The following is a 26,951-nucleotide window of genomic DNA, read 5'->3' as shown; positions in this document are numbered from 1 at the left end:
AGCATATCATCCTGGATTAATAATGATATGTCAAATGAATCTGTTGATTCTAAAGCATCACAAATACACAAGTTAGTCAAAATCTTACTGTTATTAGTACACAGTGATTAGCTGTAGAAGACTATAATCACCTGAAACCTACGAAGCTGGAAGGAATGTAGGAAGTATTTTACAATTCAGCATCCCAGCAGTGAAATAAAACATCATGACTAACCTCTTTTTTCAACAGCAGCATCTCTTCCTACAAACATCTCATAGAGATATCTGTGATAAAGACCAAAGAGAGACATCTATATACAAGCAGAAAACTTGGACTGGCCCACTTATTTTGGTGTGAATACTCACACATGAGAGAGGAGTTGTGGAACTTAAAACACAGAGCTGTTGATCCAGGTGCCATCTGATTATTTTTGGCCACCGGGAGTGTCAGGAAATCAGTGAAAGATGTTCTCGGATAACCTTATCACCCCTTTAGACCTACCCCACAGATAGATAGCCTGTACTGAGAAAGCAAGAACTCATGAATCTGTCACTGCCAGTGTAACTTGATCTTTTCGCTCTACTAATCTTTGATTACATGAGTGATAATGGCTGAACTCCGAGGTGAAAAAGAGGGTTTAAAGTATGAGAAAAGACTCAGTAAGCATGCTGTATATTCTAAATAAAGTTGTTGGGGAAAAATACCTTCAGTCTTCACTGAGGCATTAGAGAACTATTACCTTTGTATCACTTACTGATTAATTAATTCAATAGTGCCCTCTCTCTTCTGTCTCTGTGCAAGTGTGTGTGTTTGTGTCTGCACCTGTGTGGTCCAAATGAAGTTTAAGACACAAGTAGGCATCTAGAGAGGAGTAACCTTCCACACACCATGCACGAGACACACCATCTGTTCTAGTGAGAGGTAACAAAGTCACCGTCTGTGCAAATGTTCGCCATGGAGTCTGGCACCAATTGAGCATCACTCTATTTGGCATGGTATCGGTGACACGCTTGCCAGGTTGTTGTGACTACATACTCCTAAATTTCCTTGCATGTTTAACAGTACAATAAAATTGTATGGTGCAAAATTTAAGCTTTAAGCTTTAATAAATCACATTACACTTCTTTAACAGAGAAACACAATTCTGTTACTTAAAAGGAGACGGTCTAAGCTGTTTCAAATCTGTCCTTAGTTCATTAAGGTGCAAAAAAAGGGAGAAGAGTGAGAAAGCAAATGTCTCAAGCGTTCACAGAGAACAGCTACTGTTCTGTTTGCAATCAAGTACAGACATGATGTCACTATCCTGGGAGCTGTATGTATGGGATCCTTTTAAGTCAACGCTGTGAATGTTTGAAGGTGCAGAGAGAAGCCACCCCCATTATTGAACACTAAACATGAGCTTTTGCTTCCAGTTCTAACCCACCGTCCACCTTAAAACAAGTGATGTGTTGTTATTTATTGTGTTTGTATGTTGTTGTATGCAGTTTATTTACGCTCGTCATGAACATGAATACCATGCTAACTGTTCTTTTTCCAGGGTGGAATGATTGCACAGTATGCATCTTTAATTAATCCAAGAAGACTTGGGTGCTGAAGTTTGAACGTATGTTTATGTGACAGGTGAGACCTGAGTCTGGGAACCGCCCCTGGTAGGCGGGGCTAGGTTGTTCCCTTTTATAAGCACAGGTGCAGGTAGTTAGTCCATCTGTTGTGTGAACCTGGAGCTGTGTGAATACCTGGTCTACGCTGTGCTATTTGGCCTTTTTAACTTTTCTATGATAGCTTGGTGTGGATTGCATAGCCTTCTGTTGGAGCAGTAGGTCACAGAAACCATTCTGCTTGAGTTTTGGTAGAGGTTTAAAGTTATTTGCACCCCTGTGGAAACTTGTAGTGGGCTCCCACCTCTTGGATGTTGATTACCGATACTTACTTTAGTTACCTGGACACAGGTAACTGAAAAACGGACAAAGTGGCAGAGATATTCCTTCTGAGGTAAATTCTTCAATGTAATTGATGTCCTGTTTTCATTTACAGCTTGCCAAGCTGCTGCTTTGCCAGGGTGGATTTCTGGCTGTTGGGCCGAGGTCCTTATACACTGCTGGCTGTTGTAATTTGTTTTAAAACTGGTTTAACTTGACAGCGAATAGCTGATGACAATTTTAATGGGTGTTGCTGTTTATTTGTTTATTGTTATTTCATTGTATCAGCAGGCACCAATTAATGTATTGATTGTGGCTTAATCCTTATCATTGCAGACAGTGAAGGTGCTGCGTGGAAGATGTAAACCTCTGATCACAACTGTAAATAACCCAAATATGTTAGAAATGAGTACGAGAGAAAAGGTAAAGTAATGCGCAAGTTCTTGCTGAGCACATTTTCCTGCTGGGAAAAGTCAGATGATCGGCAGCAGAGGAGAACAAAAATCTTCAACTTGGGCAACAAAGTAACAAAATTAAATTGAAAGCATTGTTTGCTGTGGTGGATCATCCACCCTGGTACAGGTTCAAGTGAGTGTCATTTGTTTACAACAGCAGAGAACAAAATGCAGTTAAAGCTTCTTCTCAAGGACAGAAAGGTCTGATCTCATATTATGGTAATAGGTATACAAGAGAAGTGATTAGTACAACATAACTGAGAACAAACTGGCAGTAATTAATAGCAAAGTCACTATTTAAACATTATTGCATTGTGCATATAATGTTTCAATTCAGTCGTTGTCTTGTGGCTATTCACTTGGCTACTTTATCCTTAGTATGGCCTGGGGGGGGGGGTAAAGGTTGCTGTTGTGGTGACTACTTAGAGCGCACATGTGTGAACTACTGTAAATGGTATGCTAAGCTAATGAAGCCTGTGTGTAAGTTCAAGAAGGTAGCTGTGTGATCACTGATCTGCCTGCTTCCTGTTTGGCTGCTGCTCTTATTGTTTCAAAAAACGCTTTCACATCTTTACTCTATTCCCATCATCTTCTTGTCAGCCTTTTTTCTGGGCCAGTCATCCTCCACGATGCGTGCTCTGTCAGACTCTTGTGTGATGCTATCCACCCCCCAACTCACCCCCTTTACCACATTCATGTCACTCAGATCTCCATCTTCACCTCCACCAGCATCTACACTCTGGTGGGTCCCGTTCTTAATCCAGTCACTGCTGGGATTCTGTTCTGCCATAAGTTGTCACTGGAGTCTAAACACCACAATGATTAATTCTTTATCTCAATAAATCATGTTTAAGTCATTTCAAATGCTCTTTCCTTATTGGAATATAGTGTTTGGGGATCTAACATTAATGAAGATAACAATATCCAACCAGCTGTATATGTTACAGAGTACATACCCTCACATATGATTGGGCATAATTGTCTGCTTGAAAAACTGATCCATCCTAATCCCCGGCAACCTCCTCCAACTCATCCAGGACAGACACCCAGACGTTCACGTGCCTGAAGTGCCCAGGAGACATCCTGATCAGATGCCTGAAGCAGTTTAACTTGCACCCCTAATTCCCCCTGGAATGATCAAGCTCTCCACCCCGCTCCAACAGAGAAGTCAGACATCTCCAGAGGAAGTCTACGGCTGCTGGCTGCATCCACAATTCCATCCCTTTAGTGCCTACCCAAAAATCATTATGTCAGGAGTCTTCCTCACCTGTTGTCTGCATCAATATACCACTAGACAAATCCATGCACCAAGCTCTTGCTCTTCTATCCAAATTTTAGTTTTAGGCTACTAGATAGCCCTGCGACAGACTGGTGATCTGTCCAGGATGTACTTCTTGCTCCATTGCACCTGGGATGGGCTCCAGCTGCATCCCATGACCCTGTAATGAATAAGTGGAAGAAAATGGATGAATACGACATCTCTCTGAGCTAAACTAAAGCGTTTTAATGTAGCTCTCTAAATTCTTTGAGTAGTGAAATTCTTTCACACTGTCAAGTTTTTTGTTTTTTTTTTGTATCAGCTGTAGGCCTTTCTTTTACTTTTGAACTCCTGGTTTCGCATTACGATAGATGCTCCTCGGGACAGTATGGTGTATTCTTCCTTTGTTGTACATGCTGCCTCACTGTTGTACTGTCATCAGCAATAAAACTAAACTACAAAGTATGGCACAGAAAAACAATTAACTAAACAAATAAAAGTATCCATCAAATAGGACACTCTAGACTAAAGTAAAAGACAATGAGGATAAAATGCTTTGATTTTTCAAGCAGAAATCAGCCTGCAGTGAATATGGCTGCTAAATGGTTTCAAGAAATATTTACAAAGCTTCTTTTCATCACCCAGTTTGGTGATTTTGACATTAGTGATTATGGGTACAATAACTAATCCCTCATTAATGTTGTCCTCACTGCTCTGTGTCACAAGGATAGGAAATCAATGAACCTTCGCCTGAAGCAAAAACTGAGAGCTGTCCATCTCCCACCTTTAAATGGCACCTCCTCTCCAAACTGAAAGATCGTTATAGAAGTAAGAAATTCTGGATCTACTGGCAGTAACTTAGTCTCTAAAGGGCAACATAATCATGTTTACCAGGCAGGTCCATCTACAAGAGAACTCCTAGCGGAGGGGATTAGGATGACATTTGGTCAACATTCCCTAATTTGAGCATAAAATAGACCTTTCTGAATCCACGATAGACTTGGAAGGAGCCGGAGAATAATGGGTTATGAGAAAACAGACATTTTCTCTCTAATTCTTCCATTTACTTGGCTTTTTCATTCTTCCAAATTTAATGTTAATTTGAATTACAAATGCAGATGTACATTGCAAAGAAATCCCCATGGCACTGAGCTGCTCTTTAAAGATTCAGAAATTAGTTTCAGAGCCCATCTTCCCATGTTTAAGGACTCCCAATGGAAATGTTAATGTATCGTTCCAGAGATTCTCACTGCAAACTTGTTAGGGAACTAAAATTACAATCGTTGAGCCATAAAGACATTTTACACTTTTTCCAATGTGAGACTTCAGCAAAAAATAATAAGTTGAAACAACTAAGGCTCTGAAAATGTTTAAATGAATGTTGCTGGCTCATGTAAGTCCATTGAAGCACTACAGCACAGCAGCCACAGGCAGTAAAGATAATACTAACAGGCGGAAATGGCCCTTCCGAGGTCTTCATTCTGTCTTCCATACACAGCTGGATCATCCTTTTGGACCCTTGGTTGCTTTATAGACACAAACACGTGCACAAGTATACAGTAAAGCATACACACTGAGGCTGATCCAATACTGTGACTCTTTTGTTATCTGCTCCTCACCAGCTTTGTTTGCATGGATCATCTGGAAACTCTATTTGTTGCTGCCGTTTTGGAGATGCACTAAAGTGGTCAGTCAACAAACTCTAAATGCACATCCTGGTCCACTGATGTTCTCTTCCCTCTGAACCATAAAACGAACAGATGGTGCGAAAGTTGAATTCTTAACACTAAAGAATCAATAACTGTCTGTTTCAAAACAGTGAACAGCTCTGAAAATTGAGCATTGTGGGTCAGGCTGTCAGTACTGATCGGGAACTGCATCCACCTCTCTGTAGGGGGCAAGCATTAAAGGTTTTCCGTGAAACAAAAGAGAAAACTTTATAGTTTGATAAGACTGCAGTGTATTAATATTGTTTGAAACATGTGACTTTCACACTGGTATCCAGGTGTTGTCCTGTGATTAGAAAAATGATTTTTCTGTCTTCAGCCATCAGATGGTGTCTCTCGTATTTATCTTATGTGTGTGTCTATATTAGCTATCTCATCAGTATCTTCTAATAATGATGTTAGGTTAGCATATGTCAACTGTTAGAGCTCGTACAAAGACGCCTAATCAAACAGACTTCTGGTTGAGAATGCCCCGAATGTGCCTTTTTTGAGAGTCGGTATTGTTATTAACCTTTTGTTCGGCTTCTTTAATAACATTTGGGGAGCTCAAACACTTTCTTTATTAACTGGCTGCAAAATCTCATACTTTTTATTATATAAGCAATTTGAATGGCAGGTGTTAGACCTTGAGGTGATGAGACAGGACAGGGAAGTGAACAGTAGGAATTATAAAAAAGGGAGCTCTTTATCTCTTAATGTTTCATGGAATTCAGGTAGCGTTAAAAGTATAGAGTCAACTGCTTGAAATATTCTGCATTTTTTGGGTTAGAAAATCAGAAACTGTAAGGAAAACACGAGATGCTCAATAGTATCACAGAGTAAGTGAAGACACAGTTAACTACTTTCGCCACACCGTAGGTCCTCTGAGTCATAACATTATAGTGTTTCTGTGAATTAACGTCTCATTTTCACCGCTAAGCACTGACCACGTAAGCATGCGGTTTAAAATGTCCCTTCCTACACAAACAGTCCCCCCTCCTCCCCGTCGTTGGCAGTGGTTCTCCCCAGCACTCTGCATCTCTCCAGCAGCGGACTCAAGGACCTGTGTGACCACCTCGACGTGCAACAGAAGGCTCTCTGACAATACCGGACCGTACAACGCACAGGACAACTTCCCCTCACAATATTACGCATGGCTCTGCCTTTGCGCAAAAGCGCGACTCTAACAGCGACTTGGAAGTAACTGATGGGATTGTAAGACAAAAAAGACAGGGGCAACTAGAAAAAGACGATTTGAGGATTTTTCAAGAGGTTATTCTCTTTGCGCAAATAATGATCTCCAAATGCATAAAGGGGCACTTCATTCTTACCGTGTAATTATCCTGCTGTAGGTGTAGCTCCGACGCATAACCAGAAATTCAAATTTGAAACGGAGATGGATCTGTGGGGAGTTTATCTCTTTCATCTTATAACTTTGGGTGAGTAAAAACTTGTCTTTTCTATTAGAGCACCAATTAACCAATGTCACCTGTCCTCGCCCGGGAAACAAAGTAAAACAATCACGGTTCGGGTTTTGATTGCAAAAAGCTGATGAAATGAAGTTGGAAGGAGTTCATCGGTCGCCCCCTCCTTGAGCCTTTAGCACGGCTGTATGATCACAACTGTATTTCAAATCTTCCCGTAAAATGGCATTTAATTAATCAACAATAACTCAAGAACGAGAATGATAAATTAGCGCTCTACCTCAGTCTGTGTGGTCGGCTATGCAAAACGGATATGCCTACGTGCACGTGCTTATTTGTGAGCGTCCGTGCGTGGATGCTTTTGGTGTAGGTGCATTTTCCCACTACAGGTATCGATGTGTATAGTATCTTTGCCTTAACCTTTGCATTTATACGAAATACACCATGATACATATCCACGTGACATGTGTTCATATACTGAAAAACGTTAAATGGCTCTATCAGTCAAAATATCCTTAAATATACATTTTCAAACTTTAAATAGCAGAATTTCTTCTTTTTCTTTTCAAGTAAAGCCTCTAAAAGTGACCATCAGCAGCAGTACATCAGTCATTGCTGTGAGTGTCACTGAGGTACCTGCTCTCTGTGTAATTGAATGGAGCTGGAATATTGATTTTTTTTTTTTTTTTGTGGTAACCGTCCACTGTCTTCAAAGAGAAGAGCAGCTTGTTGTTGGGTCTCAGTGTCTCTTTGTCATTATACACAAATGTGTCAATCTCAGTCCTGCTGCCACAGTGTTAACTATTATGATTATACCCACTGATGGCTGCAACACAAGGCAGCATCATGCCCATTTTAATTGGCACCAGGTTTCCTGCTTAACAAAGACAGTAAAAAGCACTGTATCCAACTCCTTTATTCATTATTAATATCCACATTGGTGGTCTTCATTAGAGAAATGAAAGAAGATGCCAGTAAGAAATGCTGAATGGGAAAACAGTTTGCTCAGCTTTTCTCTCCATATTGACCTGTGATGAAAGCACTTTATTTTGGCATGATCTGGCTGGTAATGGATAACTGGAAAAAGACAGATATGACCATATGCCTTGTAGCAACTCCCAATTTATATTTCACTTCACAAACCTGCATATTCATGTTAAGATTTGAATATTTTTCATAAAAAAGCACGTCTTTATTCAAAAGAAAGTCTGTCTAAGTCTGCTTAGCCATCTGCTTAAATTAATCAGCCAAGATCCAACTGTAAAAGGTCAGAAAATACAGCCTGGTTGGATGACTCAACTCATTTAGTCAGCCTTGTGGGCAGAAAAATAAAATCACACATTAACAAGCTCTCCTAACTATTCCAGATACCTGCAAGTCAACACAGAGTGATCTCAAAATGACCACAATTTTGCAAGAAAGTGCTCTTAAACCGAACACCAGGAGACGTAGTTCTCAGCTGGGAATTGGGCCATTAGAGGTTGGCGCTGTCAGATTATTCCTCTGGGTTTGTTGCCTCACTTTGCTGTGAAATCAAGTTAGAACGGTGAAAGATTTTCGTTCCAGCAAAGAACCACACAGATTTACACCATATTAGGATGTAGTAGGGCACTTTGAGGCATATGTACTGGAGTGCGCCCTGTGTGTGTGTGTGTGTGTGTGTGTGTGTGTCATTTCACTTTTATTGTTCCCTTGATAAGAACCAGACGTGTTTCCTTAGGGGCTGAACTAATGAGTCAATTAATTGGATAGAGTTAGTTGACAGCTTTAAACTCTTAAGTCTATTTTCCCGGGAACATGCATGCTTTCAGGTTATCACAATCTAAGCGTTTTTCTCCTTTGTTTTTTCCCCCTTTTCCTTTCAAACACTTGGCAAAACAAATCTGACAAGCTGTTTGATTTTTAGTACAAATAAGTGACATATTTTTCAACGATAATAATAATAACAAATTAGTTGCAGCTTTATGCTTGTTGGCTTGGTTAAAAGAGCTCTGGAAATGACTTACAAATGGTTCCATTGGTGCTTTTTCATTAATTAGCTGCACCTGGCGAAATCTGGTTGGTTGGTCTGTGACGAGACACAAACAGTGATGATGTTCGGTCCAGACCTGCAGGTACTGAGGAAGACATTAATCTCGGAGAGGGTCAGTTTATGCATTCGGAGGACTTATGGAGTTCAGAGTGAATCAGTCTTGCCTGCGCTGTTATGGAAAGCTAAAATGAATCTGAGGCTAGTAGTTGACTGTCCGAGCTTTGATTTTATCGTGCGTGATAAATGTGTGCTGGTGTTCACTGACGGGTCCACACCGAAGCTCAAAATTATATAGAATTAAGCACAATTGTGCTGTGCAAGTCTTTTTAAAGGTTAGATAAGCTTTTCTTTTAGTATAAACTTGAAATGGAAAATTGTATGCCACAGTTACATCACAGTGATTTCATATCAAGGTGCAACTCCCAATTGCAGGACAAGGTGATTGCATTTAATATTAGTAGGTCTAACTGAGTGAAAGCATCAGAAGTGATCTCTAGTGGCACTCAAACTAGTAATAGTTGCAGTGAAAACTCAATATCAGGTGACAAGAATGCAAATGTATTTCTCTAACATTTTTCCTGATTAAAGCCTGTTACAGCGTTTTAGTTCATCTTAAGAAGAAAGTGCACAGAATCTATCATTTAAAAGCACCTTCTTCAATCACAGCTGCTTCAGCACCCGGTTTAAGCCTACCATCATGCTATATTCTCTGATTTAATGGTTTTGACATTGTGGGATATGACCTGTGTCTTTAATGGAGATAGATAAGTACTGCCACGCATGCTATTACCTAGCATACTGGCCGGCCTCTCGTAGGGGGATTTGTCATGAATCTCATTTGAAGCAGGTAGTCCCCATGGCGAAGAGACAGCCCATCACAAGCTTTCTTCTATCCTACGTGATGAAAGCCCATGCTTCTTCTTAATGCCACTTTAACAAAGAAATCCCATGTAGGACACAAGATGCATGTGAACCCTAACATCAATGTCACGTAAGGGCTAAAAACCCTGTCTCCATTCCCATTCTGGCTAAAACACAGATTATATAACACCTTATGCAATTTAAAGGGATGTTGTTTCACTGCAGCTAGAAATTCAACAAATTTTATGTTATGTTTAGCAATTGTTTTATCACTCTATAAAGAATTAGCTCATTAACAGCTTAGCTTCCACAGACATTTATATGGACGTCTTTGATTGAGACAAGAATAGTTTATGTCAGAGAGCCTGAAATTTTCATAGCACTTCTCTTAGTGGCCCCTTGGTATCCAAATAACATCCAAGAGAGGAACATTTTCACTTTCTGTATTTCTTGGAACACAGAGTCTGTTTCACTGTGTAATTTAGTACTGATTGTAGGGAAAATGTAGCCTGGTTCCAGAGCTCATCACCACCCACACCTCTGATTTGTTCAGTGATTCAAATGAAGTGAAATAAAATGGGCAGGCAAGGGAAGATCAACTATTCAGATGGTAGTAAGCTAAACACACACACATTATAAAGCCAAGTATCCATTCTAAACTCTATTTAAAGGGAATCAACAAAAACGAGTATACAGACTTTTCCACATTTCCAGCTCATAACAATAAAAATAAAAATAATAATAATGGATTGGATTTATAAAGCGCTTTTCCTAACATCAATGACACGTAAAAATAGTAGTTAGTTTACATAAAAATAAACTAATACGAAAAAATGACTTGCCAGCATAATGTAATACAGCAACACTGTAAACTGCACTACGAATTTCAAGCTGACCATACATCTATACTGGTTTAGTTTTAGTTGGCGGTATTGTACTTCATGTTATGTTTTGTGTATTGTGTCTATGCCATAAAAATAATATTCAGTTTTTCCCTGTGAGTTTTGATCGTCCGTCCATCCATCCATACATATTCTTCCACTTTTCTTTCATGTCAGTGTCACAGTGGGGCTGGATCCCAGCTGTTATAGGGTGAAAGCCAGGTCGCAGGTACCAGTTTGTCACACAAGAGAGCCATTCACACTCAGTCAGTTTACTATTCCCAATTAACCTAGTGTGCATGTCTTTGGGCTATGGGAGGAAGCCAGAGTACCCTGGGAGAACCCACGCAAGCTTCTCCCTCCCAGCTGGCAGATTCAAGTCCAGGACACTCTTGCAGTGAGGCAACAGTGCTGACTGTACTGCCTGCAGTTTTAAAGACCATTTAGGAAACTTAGTGGCAGCTGTTAGCTTTAAAATTATGTCCTCTTTTATTTCATTTTCTTCACTGCCTGACTGTTTAACCAAAGCCACAAGACAGTTATAATTAGGGGTGGGTTTTTATAATCGATTCATCGATTAAAATCGATTCTGGCTTGGATAACGTAAAATCGATTCATTAAAATCCTGAATCGATTTTTTTAATAGAAATTTATTTTGCCCGAAATGCCAGAATCTCTGGTGAAATCTCACAAAATTTCAAGAACCACCAAACAGCTAAGACAGTAAATGAGAGCAGGAACACGGATTCTGCACATAGACTTAAACACACAGTGCGACCCGCGGATCAGAATCAGTGAGATGTCGCCTTTCTCACGGTCGGGGCTGAAAGCCGACAGCTCGCTGATTCTGATGTTTCGGCGGGTCGGCGCTTTGTGTTCACGTCCTTTATGAGCCGATTCTAAAGCTGTTAGTTTGATCTCTCTCCAAACAATATTGACCGAACCAGCAGCAGAAGAAGATCCAAACGCTTCACATAAACATCGTCATGAATTCACTCTGACTTTTGCTGTTTTGCTTCCACTGCCATGCACAGCTCTCTCTCTCTGTACTTCAAGAACAGTTTCCCTTTCTTCATTATTCGCTTGCTTGTTACGCACAAGTCTACTGTTGCTTACAGGCTGTCGGCCGCTGTTTTTTTCCCTTTTACATTCTTCCGAAAAGAAAACCTCATTTCTGCCGTTCAATACTGAACAAATTTAAACTTTTTAAAATTATTCAAAATGCAAAACGCTTAACAGTGTCTCTAATAAAACCTCTGTAACTTCAGAGGTGATGTTCATATGTTGATTAATGGTTTTCTTTCGTTTTTGATGTACTGCAGAATATTTTTATAAAATCCAGGCCAGGAAAATCTCCTTCATGTTTTTCTGTTTTATCCTCAGCTACTTTGACACAAAGGCCTCTGCTGTGACGCTCACACCTGTGATAGAGTCTTGCGAGTGTCAGCTTCCTTTTTATTGATACAAAAATATGTAAATGTACTGATCTGAATTATAATATTTCTGACTGTCAAAATTTCCCAGATTTAAATCGAATCGAATTAAATCGAATCGTGGATCGAATCGATTCGGGACCTTGTGAATCGGAATTGAATCGATTCTAGAAGTCAGTGACGATACCCAGCCCTAGTTATAATTTCACTGTTACCGTTTAATTTTAAATGTTAATATTAAGCACTTACCGAAGCGATAATCATTTGGTTATCCAGTAGAAAAAGGACGTAAAGTACCATTTTGTACACAAAGCACTTTTTAATATAGAGCAGCAGGTGAGGACATAAAGGAGAATAAAATTATGGAATTCGGCACAAGTGAAAGTTGCATTAATAACTTAATGCATCTGTCCTAAATACACCTTTGCTGAGCTCTATATTATTAGACATCAAGAGTTAGTGTTGCATCTAGTGAACATCAGTCTACAGAATATAAAATTATAAAAGATGCGAGTTTTCATCTATCAATACAGTACATTTGAGCAGCGGTCACTTGCTGGCAGAGCAGGAAGCTAAACGCTTCAGAGACAGAAAGGCTGTTACACTTTTCCTGTGGGCTGCTTCTCTTCTCCTGCTATTCTAGGAGCCCTTTAAATGCCTTTGTATTTAATTATTGAGGTTTCAGAATCTGCTGTTAAGCTGGCACATTGCCATTCATCTGATGTCAGTCAGTCTGATGGCTCCGACCTTTAACGGGGACATTATTTAATTTCTCATCATCTTCCTATAATATTTAACTATGATAACTTTAAACAGTACATAAAGTTTGAGAGTAAAAGAGCCACTCACCGTTGGACTGTCTAAAAGTCTGAGACAAGCTGGGGGAGGGTTATTGCGAAAGACATGCCATTGATTAGGAGTGATGGATGTGGGTGAAAAATAAATGAGTCTGAGTTTAAAGCCCTAATCCATTATTATAGCCGGGTGCCCCGAGTTATATCACTGGTACCTCATTACCGAATGTGTTTACACTTTAAGATTTATGTGATTGAAGACATTAGAGGAAAATGACCAACAACAGGTAATTTGGAGACACAGTATACAATGCCTGTCTAACATTAGCGGTCTCATTTTCCTGTTTTCACAAATCAGTCATGTCTCATTTGGTTATGTTGTTCCCTAGTGTACTGAGATCTTATTAGGTGTTTCAAGCTGCTGCAAGCAGAATTTTTATATTAACACCAGGTCAGAAACAAATCACTTTTGTATATGAAAAGTTTTTCTTACTTTGTTTGTGATGAACACACAGATAACTCAGACAGCTCTACAGACTCTTCCTGCAGTTCTGCAGAGCATTTCAGCAAGGCATCATTAAATAGTCTAACAGTGCATTTAAATTACACATAAACAACACTCTAACCCAGCTTTAACTCTTCATGTGTTATGTAAACTTATAAAAAGCTAAAAATGTAAGAACATGAGATGCCAAATATGCCTGTAGTAGCATCATTTTACACGTAACACAATGATATTGCATTTGGGTTTCCAGCCAGCAACTAAACAACAGACAAACAACATTAAGCTACTTGCATGGTGATCACAAAGGATTGCTAGTATTACATATTTATCCTTTTATGATGCTGGAAACCAGTGCACAGGAGAAAGGAGAACGAGCATTGGAATTAATTATGTTGGGATTTGCAAATACATAAATTAATCTGAATTTTGTAGGTGTAGTAAATTTAGTGAATGAGTAAATATCCTGAAATGTAAAAAGCTTTTAACGATGCTGTAAAAATCTTTAAGAGTTCTCTCCATAATGTGATGAAAGCCTTTTATATACCTCTTGGTAAATTCAGTAGTGCCACGTTCGTTTTTCCGCATTCTATGAAATAAATCTCAGACAAAATGTATTTTTCCAAAAGAGAATAAAAGAATATTCATCCAGGTGAACTGGTTTATAAATTAGCTGTAGAGGTGAATGTGAGCATGAATAACTCTCTCTTGTTTTTGTGAGCCCTGCGACAGACTGACAGCCTGTCATGGTTGTATCCTTCACCTCACCCATTGCTAGAATCGGCTCAAACCCTGTCCCCACGGCCCTCGGTTCAACAGAGCTATGAAAACAGCCATAATTAAAGCGTACTTGAATACAAGTCAAAGGTAAAAGAAAACTTGTCATTCATGATTTTCCTTCTTTACAGTTGTGATATGAAATGGACTTTTTCTAAATGATAAAACCTGATGAAACAAACCCCACACAGTGGTGGGTTCAGCTGACAAGTGAAAAGTCCAGTGTTCACACAGCCAGTTCTTTGTCACTCTTCTTATGTAAGATTTAACACTTATTGGGAGGCTTTTATTGCACTTACAGTTGATCTAATTCATCTTCACTTAAACTGTCACTTATATGCTCCATTATATGTGTATGAAGAGAGACAACGAGAGAGGGAGAAATACATACGTGTGTGTTTTTCTCTTTGTGTTACTTACAAATGAATCCCAATGCTGTAAATTGTAAGTACATATACTAAATGCAGAGTGTCATGTTACCCAGTGAATGGTAAAAGTAAGAATGTAAGGATAAGAATAGAATAATCCTTTAATTGTCCCACAAGGGGAAATTTGGTTGTGACAGCAGCCAAAAAGACAAATATACAAACAAACAGTACACAGAGCAGAAACATACAATTTTTCTTACATATTTACTTTAAGGACAATGGTTACTATATACAGAGAGTACTGTACCGTTATTAAATTAAATAAAAATAACTAATAAGAAGAAGAAATAAGAAGCTTTAGGATTATAATGATATTAAAACTGTAGACATTTGCCCCAAAAGTTGATTTTGTTCATCTGGATGTAAAGTTTTCAGTTCAGTTTGCTTATTAAAAAAATAAGGCAGCATTAGCTTGTTTAGGCGAACCAGCCAGGGAGCTACTAGTCAAAACTAACCAGTGCTCTCTTCATGGCTTTGCTGTCTTACTGACTCAAGTTTAAAAAACAAACCTAAAATCTAAACGTAAAATAGATGTTAATATTTTTATAGCCTAGCCTATACCCAGTATAGGTAACTAACAATCAAGCGACACAGCACAAATGCTAACTATTTGTTTTTCTTTTTTCTGTCAGCATTGGCACCGCAGCTTTCTGTGATTACAAACTGATTGGTTGAGGTAACTGTTGCCCCTGGGTTTGATGCAAATGTTGATCACATAACAGCATCAAGTTGGGAAAATCAGGATGTGCATCTGCATCAGTATCAGGTCTGAACAGTTAGGATAGATGGATGCCTGGACACTATATATACAGAGTTTATTTTCATTTTTAAACTGTTAATCTACCACCTGAGTCAGTCTGAGCTCTGCGTGGAAACCTCATGGAACAGTTTTCACACACATTACGCAAGACTTACAATTCTTTATATATTTAAAGAAATCTGGTTGCAAAATGTTTTTAAAGTACAAATAAAATGTACAAAAACAGAGAGCTATGCTCCTAGGTGCCAGAATAAGACTGGCTTTCCCTCCATACATAATTACAAACTGAGATGCAGCGGCTGCTTTATAACTGACTTTGTTATATCAGTCCAGGATCATGCAACGGCAGCCACTAACAAAGGTCTGGGCAGGAAAATCACTGCGGTTTAAGTTGGAAGAACATTCTAGCTCATGGATAAATGCTTTTGAAGATCAGTCTTACATTTTGTTTTGTTTTACCGATATGTATTGTTGAGCAAGCAGTTTCTTTTAGTATGAAGTAAATTTGTGAAGAACCGGTGAGGATTTAGTAAAATAACACACTGTTTAAAACAGCTATAGAAGACTATCCATCCATCCACGCATCCATCTTTGGTTGTTTATCCGAGTCTGTGGATAGACCTCGCTCTCTCCAGCTCTGAAACCAGGATTTATGTCGATGGAGGCAATTTGTTCCTGGTAGGATCTCTTAAGAAAAACTGGCGCTGGGTGAAGAACTGACGTGCTTCACAAGAGCTCTGTGGCAAAAAACAACAGGCCATGTTACCTCACTCAGATTGGGATTACTAAACCAATATCCCAGTTGGTTTAGTAACTGGGATATTGGTTTGGTATGAGCCCCTCCTCCTGGGAGGAGGGGCTCATAGGTGAGCATCTGTGGTCAGATCTTAGCCCACGGGGTGCGGTCGCGCACAGCCCAAATGAGCCACATGAGCCAACACTCCTGCCGAACCAACACCTGCAACGGCTGTAGGGGCCCACTCCAGTGTGGATCAGGTGGCAGCCAAAGGTGGAAGCCTCGGTGGTCTGGTTGCTGTAACCATGTGGAATTATATTTGTGGAAAAACTGGTGTGTGTTAAAACGTAATCACAAGCAAATAATTCCATTTTAGGGGTGTAAGGATTTATTGCCACTTGTTCAGTTAAATTCCTCATGTGTAACTTAAAAAACCCACAAACTCGGAGCCAAGCCCACAAACTAGCCATCATGCATGTAAGAGTATCTGCTTGGCAAGAAAACTCTTGATAGTTTGAAGGGTGGAGCAAAGAAAGAAGGGCTCTAATGTGATTGGTCAGTTTCAAAGAAGTGGCACCACAAACTCTAGGACTGGGAATGATTGACAGTGTGAGTTACGCCGTGGCAGCAGTATAAGTGGTGTTTTACACCATGTTTGTTAACAGTTTGAAAATAAAGTTCGACAAATTAACTATCAAAAGTTAGTTTTTGCTGTGTAAAAGCAGATATACTGTTAACTGTCAATGGATTACGTTATTGCTGAAGAAACTGGAGGGTTATGAAACCGCTGCACTCCTGAGATAAAGACACAATAAATTCAACCGTAGTTTGAAGGCTTTATTTTCTTTACTTTGTTCTCCTTTTAAAGCTTTAATTGCCGACTGTCATATTTAGCAGAATTAAATCAGCTTGTAAATCATGGTATGATTTTGCTTCAGTGAATCAGCAACTACTGAAGGGCAGGATTTAGGATCCTTCTTTCACAACTGTTAAAAGTTGACAATCAGTGGTCACTGGTAAATCAATGAGGTCTGATCCTTAGAGAAGATAAACTCTATTACACCTCTTTTCAAAAGAGAGGCTAAGAAGCACTAAAAACACTCAGGCGAAATATTACTTTTTAAATTGAGTAACAGTGATACAGCTGCAAAATGGATTTCTTCAATCTGCTTAATATGAACGCTGAAAACTGCTGAGGATTACAAAGTTTAGAGGCACAAAGTGAAAACGATACGTAGACCTGATCTGACTAAAAGGTGCATTAGACCCGTTAGCAAATTCAGAAGATGGCTCTGAGGTTATAGACATACAGTGGCCTCTAAGGGCCAAACAGAGGCTCATTAACTCAGAGTCTGTCAGCGGTTATCGAGAGAAAAAGGACTGTTCCAGACAAGTAGGCATGGCCCCATTATGACACCGTTTCAAATGGAGGGCTTAAGCTCCATTTTTTGCTTTCCTCTTGCATTTCTGGGCCACTGCTAGATCTATTTGGGGTGAGTGAAGTTTCACGAAGATATATGGAGGTGAATACTCAGGACAAAGACCCAAGACATACTTTTTGGTCTTCGGTAGTTGTTTTGTTTTATTTAAATGTCTGTAAGCTAGCCTTAAATACCTCTGAGTCATCAAAAATACATTTTTTATGAGATTCAGAGTGGTGTAATCCTCTTACAAATTATAAGATTAGCTTATGTGGCTTTCTTAATAACATTGATCTCTCTTATTTTGATTAAATAACCTTGAGTCTGCTTTGGAATTTATTTCTGAATAATATAGTGAGTTTTCTGTTTCTTCTTTGACTTCCTGGCATTAATAACGACAGAGTGTAGGCAGTAGTAATGTATCCAGTGTTTTTCCTCTCAACAGAAATGACAGCTGCTGAAATTCATTCCCTTATCCCCTTTCCAATTTTACTGTGGTAAAAGCTACTCTGTCATACACTGGTCATGTTTTTTGAAAAGACTGTATCCAGCAGTAATAGTAATTACTGCTTAAATCCGCATACTATGAAAAGGCCAAGAGAAAGTGTCTTAGGTTTGATATGTATGTTCCCCTTTCTCTAAATTAACTTCTTTTCACAACTGCTGGCCTATTATATTGGCCCAGAAGATTTAAAATATGTGGCAAAAAGTTTAGAAACCAAACTCTAATCCAGAAAAGGAGCTCAGACGACATTGCTTGCACATGATGGATGCAGCTTCCTTGTATCATTGTTGCCTAAAAAACAGGTTTTGTGACAGGCAGGATGAACAAGCTCAGCAACGGGACTATTTGATATCTGTAGCCGCGCATATGTGTTGTAGGCTTATATGACTGCTATTATTCAATTAAAATAAGTGCTGCATCAGACTTTATAGTATTTAATTACCGTTTCGTTGTTTGTTTACAGGCGCAGGCAAGTGAATTACACTACAGTTCAGCCAGCAAATGGAATTGTTTCTTATCAGCGTTCCCAGACTAGACCATACAGCAGCCGAGTTACGACACCAAACAGTTTTTCACTGAAATTAATTCAGCATCTTTTATGCCTTAGGAGGATCTCTTCAGTTAATCAAATCAGCAAAATCAGTTTGTGCCCTTATTGTAACCACAATAAAAAGAAATGACTGGAAATTCTCGTTTGCACAGTATGAATTGAATTATTGTCTTGACCGAGAAACATGAAATAGAGAAAATGGCACTAAAGCGATTAAAATCAGAACCTACCAGCAATCTGCGGAGCCGGTCCTGTCCTCAGTCTGATCCATATGACTCAAGTTACAGTTGTAAAAGTACTGATCCTACCTTGGAGCTTTCCAGGAGATGAACATCTATGCAATACTAACAAAGACAATATTAAAGGTCACACAAAAAAATACTAAATTACCTAGCGATATAAATATGTATATGTGTTAGCTATTAACATTTACCTGAATTTCCAGGAGGAGGTGCACTCATACGATACGGGCAGTAAGTCTTAATTTATTAAAACAGACATGGATCAGTTTTCCAATAATTTTCATATATCTGACAAATAAAGACGTCTGTTCTTGTGTGCATGAAACACCACTGGATGAAAAATACAGTAGTATACATTTACCTTTGACACTTGGTGAGATGCTAAAAACATCTGCATGCAGGAGAAACCCCATCTATCTATTGAGGCTCCCCTGAAAGGTGCTGGTAATGATCGCACATTCATCCTTCAAAAATACACATTCACACTGACATTATAGTTCTCAACACCACCAGCTCAGGAGGACAAATAGTGGACAAAGTGTTTCTTGTTCTCATTTTGGTGTGAGCTTTTTCTATTTCCTTCCACAACCCCAAAACACCCAGGACAAGTGAACTGGAAACTACATTTCCCGTGGCTATAAATGCAAATACGCTTGCTCCAGCCCACTGTGACCCAGCACACAAGTAAGTGAACAGATGCTTTGAATGTTCCACCCATAGCGTCACATTTCTAAATAAGATTAGACAAAGACTGACATAAGAGCTAAACATCTTGAAAATATCTCAGATATAGAATCCTTGAAGCTGAAGTTTCAAAAAACATCCAAAATTTGATGCATTTACTTTAAAAGGTTTTTCAGTGTGTGTGTGTGTGTCCTTGTAATACTCAGGCGGCAGAACACAGTTACTATCCTCTGAGAACCCCACTGGATTAACTGGAATTTATCTGACAAAATAGGGACTCTTGAGCAAACTCAATGTATATCTCAGACGCAATGCATTTTATCCCACAGAGCATACTCTTGAGGTGATTAGTCATCTCATGCTTTATTGTACAACCTTATAATAAGTAGATGATAGAGGTTAGATTGAGTGTTGTTCAATTCCTCCAGTGTTCCCAGAAAGGAAACAAACCATTACCAAAGCAGCAGACAGGAACCGGCTGGAGGGCACCTGTCCTCGTGAGCTGCATTGGATTTACAACATCTGCTCCATGCAGCCGAGGATGCCGCCTCCGTTTACCACTACTTGATTAATTATTTCAGGCACTGGGTATGACACAGCCAACAAATTGTAAATTGCATGCATAGAAAATCACCATGTTAGCATAAGCTCAATACTTCTCAGGAAAATAAGTTATTAAATATTCTGTTAGGACTGTTTGGTTTCCTCCACATTAGTTTTAGCACAAACGTCTGATCTGAACATGAAATTATTCTACATTAATAGTGAGACTGGTTTGCTTTTCTACATGTTTATATGTAGACGGCTTCATGTCTCATTAACAGCCACGGTGAGATGGATGGTGGCCTCATTTGAAGGCCTTTGATTCTGTCACCACCCTGTAGATCCAAATCCCTTTCCACTCTATGGCTTATTAGGTCCTAATTAATTGGATCAAGTGAATGCCACTAAGCATTTGACAGCTCTCTGTGAGTGATAACTGTGAAACCAGAGCCACATTCCCACGTGAATGCCCCCGGAGAAGAATCCCTCCACATTAGGTCCACTGACTCTCTGCCACGCTCTTCCTGAGGGATCCAACCCTGCTGCTGTGATGATAACACATAAGAACCACGCTTTGAAAGCTGCAGTGTGTTTTGAAGTTATGTAGTAGTGTCATGATAAATATAGCTTCATAATAGTTGGTGAAGTCGATCAGCTTATAAACAAAAATAGTTTGATCAAACATAATGTTACATAATCATTGATTGATAGACATGTATGAAGTTAATATAAACTTACTTAAACAATCAAATTGTCATTTAAAATTGAGCCATAAATTCCATGTATTCATTATATTTTTATTTAATCAAAAAAAAAAAAACGCACTTTGCACTGTCTGTCAATGTGAGCGCTATAAATGAATCATTAATCCTCTTTTTGGCACAGCACAGCACACTGAAAATTCAAATACCAATCTTAGTTTAATTTCCCATACTGGTAGCCTCATTAAAAATACGCCTCTGCCTCAGACACCTTACATAAAATAATAATAAAATAAAAATATATTTTATGTATGTGGATTTTATGCATGCTGCTCGTCTTCCTGGTGTGGTCAGCAGAAGCAGAGTGCTGTGGCATCCTCTCTCCATTAGGTGTTCGTGGTAGCCTTGGGGTGACTTGTTTAAAGCGCTCAGATCTTTAGTCCGATCTTTACCGTTATAATTTTAATCCGAGTGGAAGGTATCCAATCCTCCGGTGCGTGCAGCTCAGTTAGCAAGATGGCAAAGAATTACCAAGGAATTCATATTATTAAAAAGCCCATGGCTGAAAGGGATAAGCACAACATTACATTAAAATGCAGAATTTTGCAGGTGGAGAGGCCCAGTGAGCAGGAGGTGCTACGGCTTTGAAACACTAACATGTGCTAGTGCCATCCAAAGCTGTCAAAGGGGAAATTAATGTATGTCTTTGCTGTTTACACTGTGAATAAGCAGGAGATGCTACTATCAACTTGATATGTAATGTAATGACGTACAGTGTTCTCACACTATTTTATCTGCACTACAGATAAACCCCAGAAGCTGATTTCATTTGACAGGAGTGATTGCTGTGTGTTGTGGCCCGGGACACTTGAAGAGACGAGGCTAAGCGTCATTCAAGTGGATTCGGGCACAGTAATCATGTTGCATGATCTCCAAGCGTGGAATTCCAGTGTTTCATCAGCTGTTAGGTAATTACCAGATTTAAAAGGCGTGCAAGAGGGGAGGATTTCACTCTTTCCAGAAACTGCCCCAAATAAGTCATGAACCTCATGGTTCTCTCCAAGAGAGCTTCTCAAAAACAAGGAGAAGAGTCGAGATGCTGGAGCAAACTGAAGCATACTTGGGCTCGGATCATTAAGTGCAGTGGGATTGCAGGCCAATTTTGGCGTGAGGAGGGTGGGCAAATGCACACTCTTAGAGTCAGATTGTTCAGAGGCAGATGCACGCTCTCTGGGCAGTGTAAGCTCTGTGCACAAGGAATTGCAATGGAAAAGAAGACATTTTTAATGTTGGTAATATTTTTGATGAGACAGTAAAAAAGTAAGTTACAGGATACATACAGAGTGAGTTACAAAGTGCATACAGGCATCTGTACTGTAATTAATTCAAGGTGTCGACCCCACTCATAGCCACAGCTGTGTATCGTGGTCACGAGTAAAAACCGCTGCTCTGCTGCAGCAGGAGAGCCGTGAGATGTGACACAATCAGTCATCTTTCTTCCTTGTTGTTTTTGTAGTGAGCGGTTGGGCAGGTATTACTGCAGTTATTTAAAGTTACATTTAAGGGTATTTTATAGTAATTTATGGCTAACTTTGAGAATAGCAATAAGACCATATATTTAAGCCCCTTTACACAGTAACTGACATTTGGAGCATTTTCATTTGCAGGTTTCTTTATAAAGTGCAGCTTTAAATATATCAGCTTTATATTCTTTAACCTCCTAAGACCCAAACTCTTCCATGACATGCATTTTTAATTTATCTTTGCTATTTGGGCTGATTGGGACCTGAAGAATGTAAAAACCGATTTATTTATTTATTTTACCTGATTTTTGTTTCTGAGAAAAATTAGATCCACATATGAGAACATTCGTTTTAAATTTCAATAGAAATTTAAAGTGGGTATATAATGATATATATAATGTCCTCGTAAGTAGATATCAGGTTCTTGTGGAAAAAAAAATGTAGTATTTTGGTCTAGACAAGCGTCTACAGTCTACAGTGCAATGTCACTTCAGCACAATCTCTTCTAACTATTTGGGCTTAAAAACACATAATATAATGTAAAAGGTTATGTTGCTCTCTTAAAATCCTGAAGACACAAAGCTGCCTTGTGAAAAAATAGGTAGTTTCAGGATTAATATCGAATCTAAATATTGTTAAGCCCAAGAATCATAGACACTAAACTTCTTTGACTAATTACAATCATAAGTAAGTACACGTGGAAGTCTCTTGTTAAAACTAATTTGGGCATGTTACTTTATGGCATTTCATATATTGAAATTATAACAGAGCAACCTTTTGGAAAATGACACTAAAGTCAGCTTGACATTTACAAGGAACATTTTGAATAAAGTTAAAAAAGGAAAAGAAAGGGAAAAATAAGTAATTCCAAAACTTATGGCGTGATGCGCTTTATCTCTTCTGTGAATATTTTCAGGTCACGTTGTTTCCATTTTCATTTCAGTCTTTACAAATATTTATCTATCAGTGGGGATATTTTTTTTTATTAAGGTGGAAAATCTCTTTAATGTGACTATACATACATTTTTGAACAAATTAACACTAGGACACCTTGAACAAGCTGCTGGGAAGTGGCACACACTGCATTCACTATGAGCTAGCCTTGACAGTCTTGGTATTCAGGGACAAAGGAAAGGCAGAGAAGCAATCTATGTGATTATCATACAAATGGTAATGGAGCACACACACTATAACTGAACCATATAACCTAATGTTGGTGAATAGTTTTATATTCACAGAGAAGTCTTCATTTCTCTTTGTTCCCAACTGCTAATTCAGTTTCTTTTGTCTTCTCTTCCATCAGTGTTCCACTGAAACTCCTTTCATATTGGAAATGCATGTATGATGTGGGTCCTTTCAACGTGCACTCGACCTATTCAGAAAAGACAGCTGTCATAACTTAATCTCTGGTTGTCACTGTTGGCTGAGACGTCTGTTACATAGTTCCATAGACTTCACGACTAAACTATAAATTAGACTGAAATACGCTGAAACCACAAAGCAGCGTCTCAGTTCTATTTAATCTTGGACAGGTGGGAGGTTGATTCTGGAAAGATTTTTCCCACATTTTCTAATTTTTTTTGTCTTCATAGAAACATGGGAGTCTAATGAATAATGCAACCTTCATGTATGATTACTGCCACCAGCTGATTTAGTGCTTTGATTCAGTTTGGCATAAAAAATAACTCCAATACTCATGAGCTGCGACTGTGATTAAGTGAAAGCAGACTCACATAGAGTCATGTGGTACAGGGCAGATTTTGCAAAAGAAAGTAAAGCAGCTCGATGCTGAATTAATACAATCTGAGAGATTTTATTTATGTTGTCAGTTTTCTAGCAATGAATCCTGCATAAAGCAGAATATGTTGACATATTCTGCTTTTTGTGTTACATTGTGTGTAAGAAGGCTTTGTTAGGAGAACCAGATATTTCCTACGATGACTACTCAATCTATGTTATTTAATGTTGTATCTTATTTTCAGGACCAGGGACATCTGAAAGGCTTTAAAAACAAGTATCTAAATAAACTGATGAGCCAGGTGCCAGTCTAAATGGGGTATGACACAGAAGGAGTGCAAGTCAAATGAACACGGCTCCAAAATGTGTCATTCAAGGATGATGTGGTATAGCACTTATATGGAGATTTTTTTCTAAATGAAAGCTTACACTCTATCCACTTCTTAGAGAAGACACTATTCAGCGTAAGCCTGATTTTCAATGTGATTGCCATGAAACTTTTGACAGCTGCACTTGGTGTTAGATGCAGTTTGCTGGTTAATCTTACCACCAAATGCACTTTTCAACACCTTTGTAAATAGGTAGTATTCAATGTTGTCTTTTTAAAACAGTTTTTGCTGAGATGCTGGAGCTTTTTCGTGAAGTCAGAGTAGAATTTTGATTATAGTGTATTTCACCGAAATATGCCATATTTTTGGTCTGTATACGCCTTGCTATATTCCACAGCCTGTTAGTCTGTTTCTTAACATTTCTTAGATTCTTTTTTGTTGCCTTTGCAGAAATACAACAAACACAGTTAATGAAGCCACTTTTTCAATTATACTTCAGCCTCAGTCATGTTTGGCCCTGCAAGCTATAATCCCGACAGTCTGTTTGACTAACTATGAATTTCAGAGCTGAAATTAATTAGGACATTGTTATGGTTTATTGCCACTGGAAGTTAAATTGAAGTGACTGGAAAAGAAAATTGTAATCATCTCATACAAAGTGCTTTTGTTCTATAAACTGTGACAGAAATGCCTAATGGGTTTTTTGTTAGAATAAGAGATAGCTGCTTCAGTCACTCAGTGTTCCTGTTTGCAGGAAAAATACGAGGATAAATCTGTAGAAAAAACACAAAACAGTGTTGAGGATCTGAAGAAAAATTTACTTAAATATAATTTCATATTACACACAGTCAGAGTCGATCAAATCAAAAGCATGAAATGATACTGAAATCCCAAAGCACGCCCAATTAAAATGCACAGTAATGTTTAAATAACTACCTGGTTGATTAGCAGTCAAAGCTTTTAGAACCATGCAAGGCTGCATGGTATGTTATGAATCACTCCTGTGACATGCTAATGAGGAGAGGAAAATGCTGAGGCTTTGCTGTCATCCTATCTTGACTGTACTCCTAGTATTTTGAAAGACTTCAGCATCTGACTGTAAATCACAAGTATCACTAACAGTGTTGTTAAGCATGATTGACAGCTCTGAAGATGACAAATAGCTGCCAGGTTTTAGATACTTGAGGAATGACTTTCACACGTCCTTTACAATTCAACTCTGTCCATAGTCTAGCTGTGTAAACAGCTCTGTTTTAACACATGCGCTAGTTAAAGAAGAAGTTTGTTGTTTAGCAGTGGACATTTCCAGCCTTGTTGCATCTTTATGCTTAAGTCTGTGCTGACTAAAGGCCTTTTGGTTTGTCTGATCCCTTTGTGACCTGTCATTTGAAGCTTTAAACAGTGAATCACAAAGGAACTCAAAAACTCATGTAACTGAGATACTGCAGATGAATGGTTTCCACTAGGGCTGAACGATTATGGAAAATAATCTAATTGCGATTTTTTGCCCCAATATTGCGATTGCGATGCGATATGCGATTATTTTTTAAGGTCTTTGTCTTCTGTATTATTAAACAAAGACAAGCAATACATCATATAGTATGGCCAATACTATATTACATTAATTTTAAACTGTTCTTTCCTGGAAGACAGACCTCTGTTATGATGACATGAGGTGATGCATGAATTGATGACTGACATTTTTATTTAACTTCTTCAATCACAACAGTATATTTGAACATACACAATAGTTTATTTTTAGCTTACAAACATCTGAGCATAAAGTGCTGACAAGGAACCCTGGTGTAAACATTAAAATGAAAGTCAGTACAATGTGCAGATTGCAGAAATATACATAAACAAAATCTGTGGCTTTACCACACTCAGTTTTTCGACATCTGTGAACTACTAGACAGTCATTCAATTAAAAAATAATATTAAATAAATAAAACTAATAAATAAAAAATACACACATCTTACTGATCTCTGCAGTCAGTAACATTACACATAAAGTGCAAACATAATAGCAATTGTATAAACACACACACAAACACGCCTTTAAAATTTAAAGGCGTGAAATTGGACGGTCTAGTTCTGATTAGCGTCACCGCTGTCTCGGTGGAGTTTAATAAACTCGGCCGTCTGCTTCTTGCTATCTAAAATATAACCAGACACTGGTGTAAATTCTCGACTGTCTCATACTTCTGTTTAATAAGTTTTCTGTTTGACGTTTAGTCAGCTGTGTGAAAACCAAGGAGGAACCCACCCGGGGGATTAATAAAGTTTTATTTTATCTAATCTAATAACTTTAATCTCAGCCAAACCGATTTACTCACGAACAAACAAAACACTGAAAAAAGCCCAACAATAACATTTTTAGGTTGTCTAAGTGACTTATATATTACGTTTAACCCGAGCAGCGAAACTCCGCGGTGATCTGAAAATGATGTGCCGGGAGTTGTGCCGTTCTCGGCCGCATCAGTAACCCTCGAGCTCCCGGCTAGCTGTCGAGCTGGTGGGTAGCAGACGCCTCTGAAAACGTCGAAGCACTTTTGCAAATATGGGATATCTTGATAAACCGAGCAGATATTTGATGTTTACACAACTACTTTCTCGCCTGAAAATATGTTAAAAGTTTATTTTGTGACCCTGAAAGATTAGTATGAGTAATTTTAAAACTCAGTAGCGGCCGCCATTGCTGGAAACTGGAGTTTGGCTGGGCCGCGCTATGAATTCTGGGATATGGTAGTAATTTGGACAGCCTTCGGCG

General features: G+C 38.7%; 1 protein-coding gene across 1 annotated transcript in view; it reads left to right on the top strand.

Moving 5' to 3' along the window:
• Window positions 1-6,326: 6,326 nt before the first annotated feature.
• Window positions 6,327-26,951, top strand: part of gfra4b (GDNF family receptor alpha 4b) — a 57,522-nt gene continuing 36,897 nt past the window's right edge. The window contains exons 1-2 of the mRNA XM_080901701.1: window positions 6,327-6,590; window positions 6,671-6,757. Coding sequence (XP_080757827.1) covers window positions 6,715-6,757 — 43 coding nt within the window. The 5' untranslated portion in view covers window positions 6,327-6,590; window positions 6,671-6,714. The remainder of the gene's footprint in view (window positions 6,591-6,670; window positions 6,758-26,951) is intronic.

Source organism: Rhamphochromis sp. 'chilingali', assembly GCF_963969265.1.
Source record: "Rhamphochromis sp. 'chilingali' genome assembly, chromosome: 13".
In the NCBI taxonomy this organism is placed as follows: Eukaryota; Metazoa; Chordata; class Actinopteri; order Cichliformes; family Cichlidae; genus Rhamphochromis; species Rhamphochromis sp. 'chilingali'.
The sequence above is the reverse complement of the archived record's forward strand: the minus strand, read 5'-3'. Positions and strand labels throughout refer to the sequence as shown.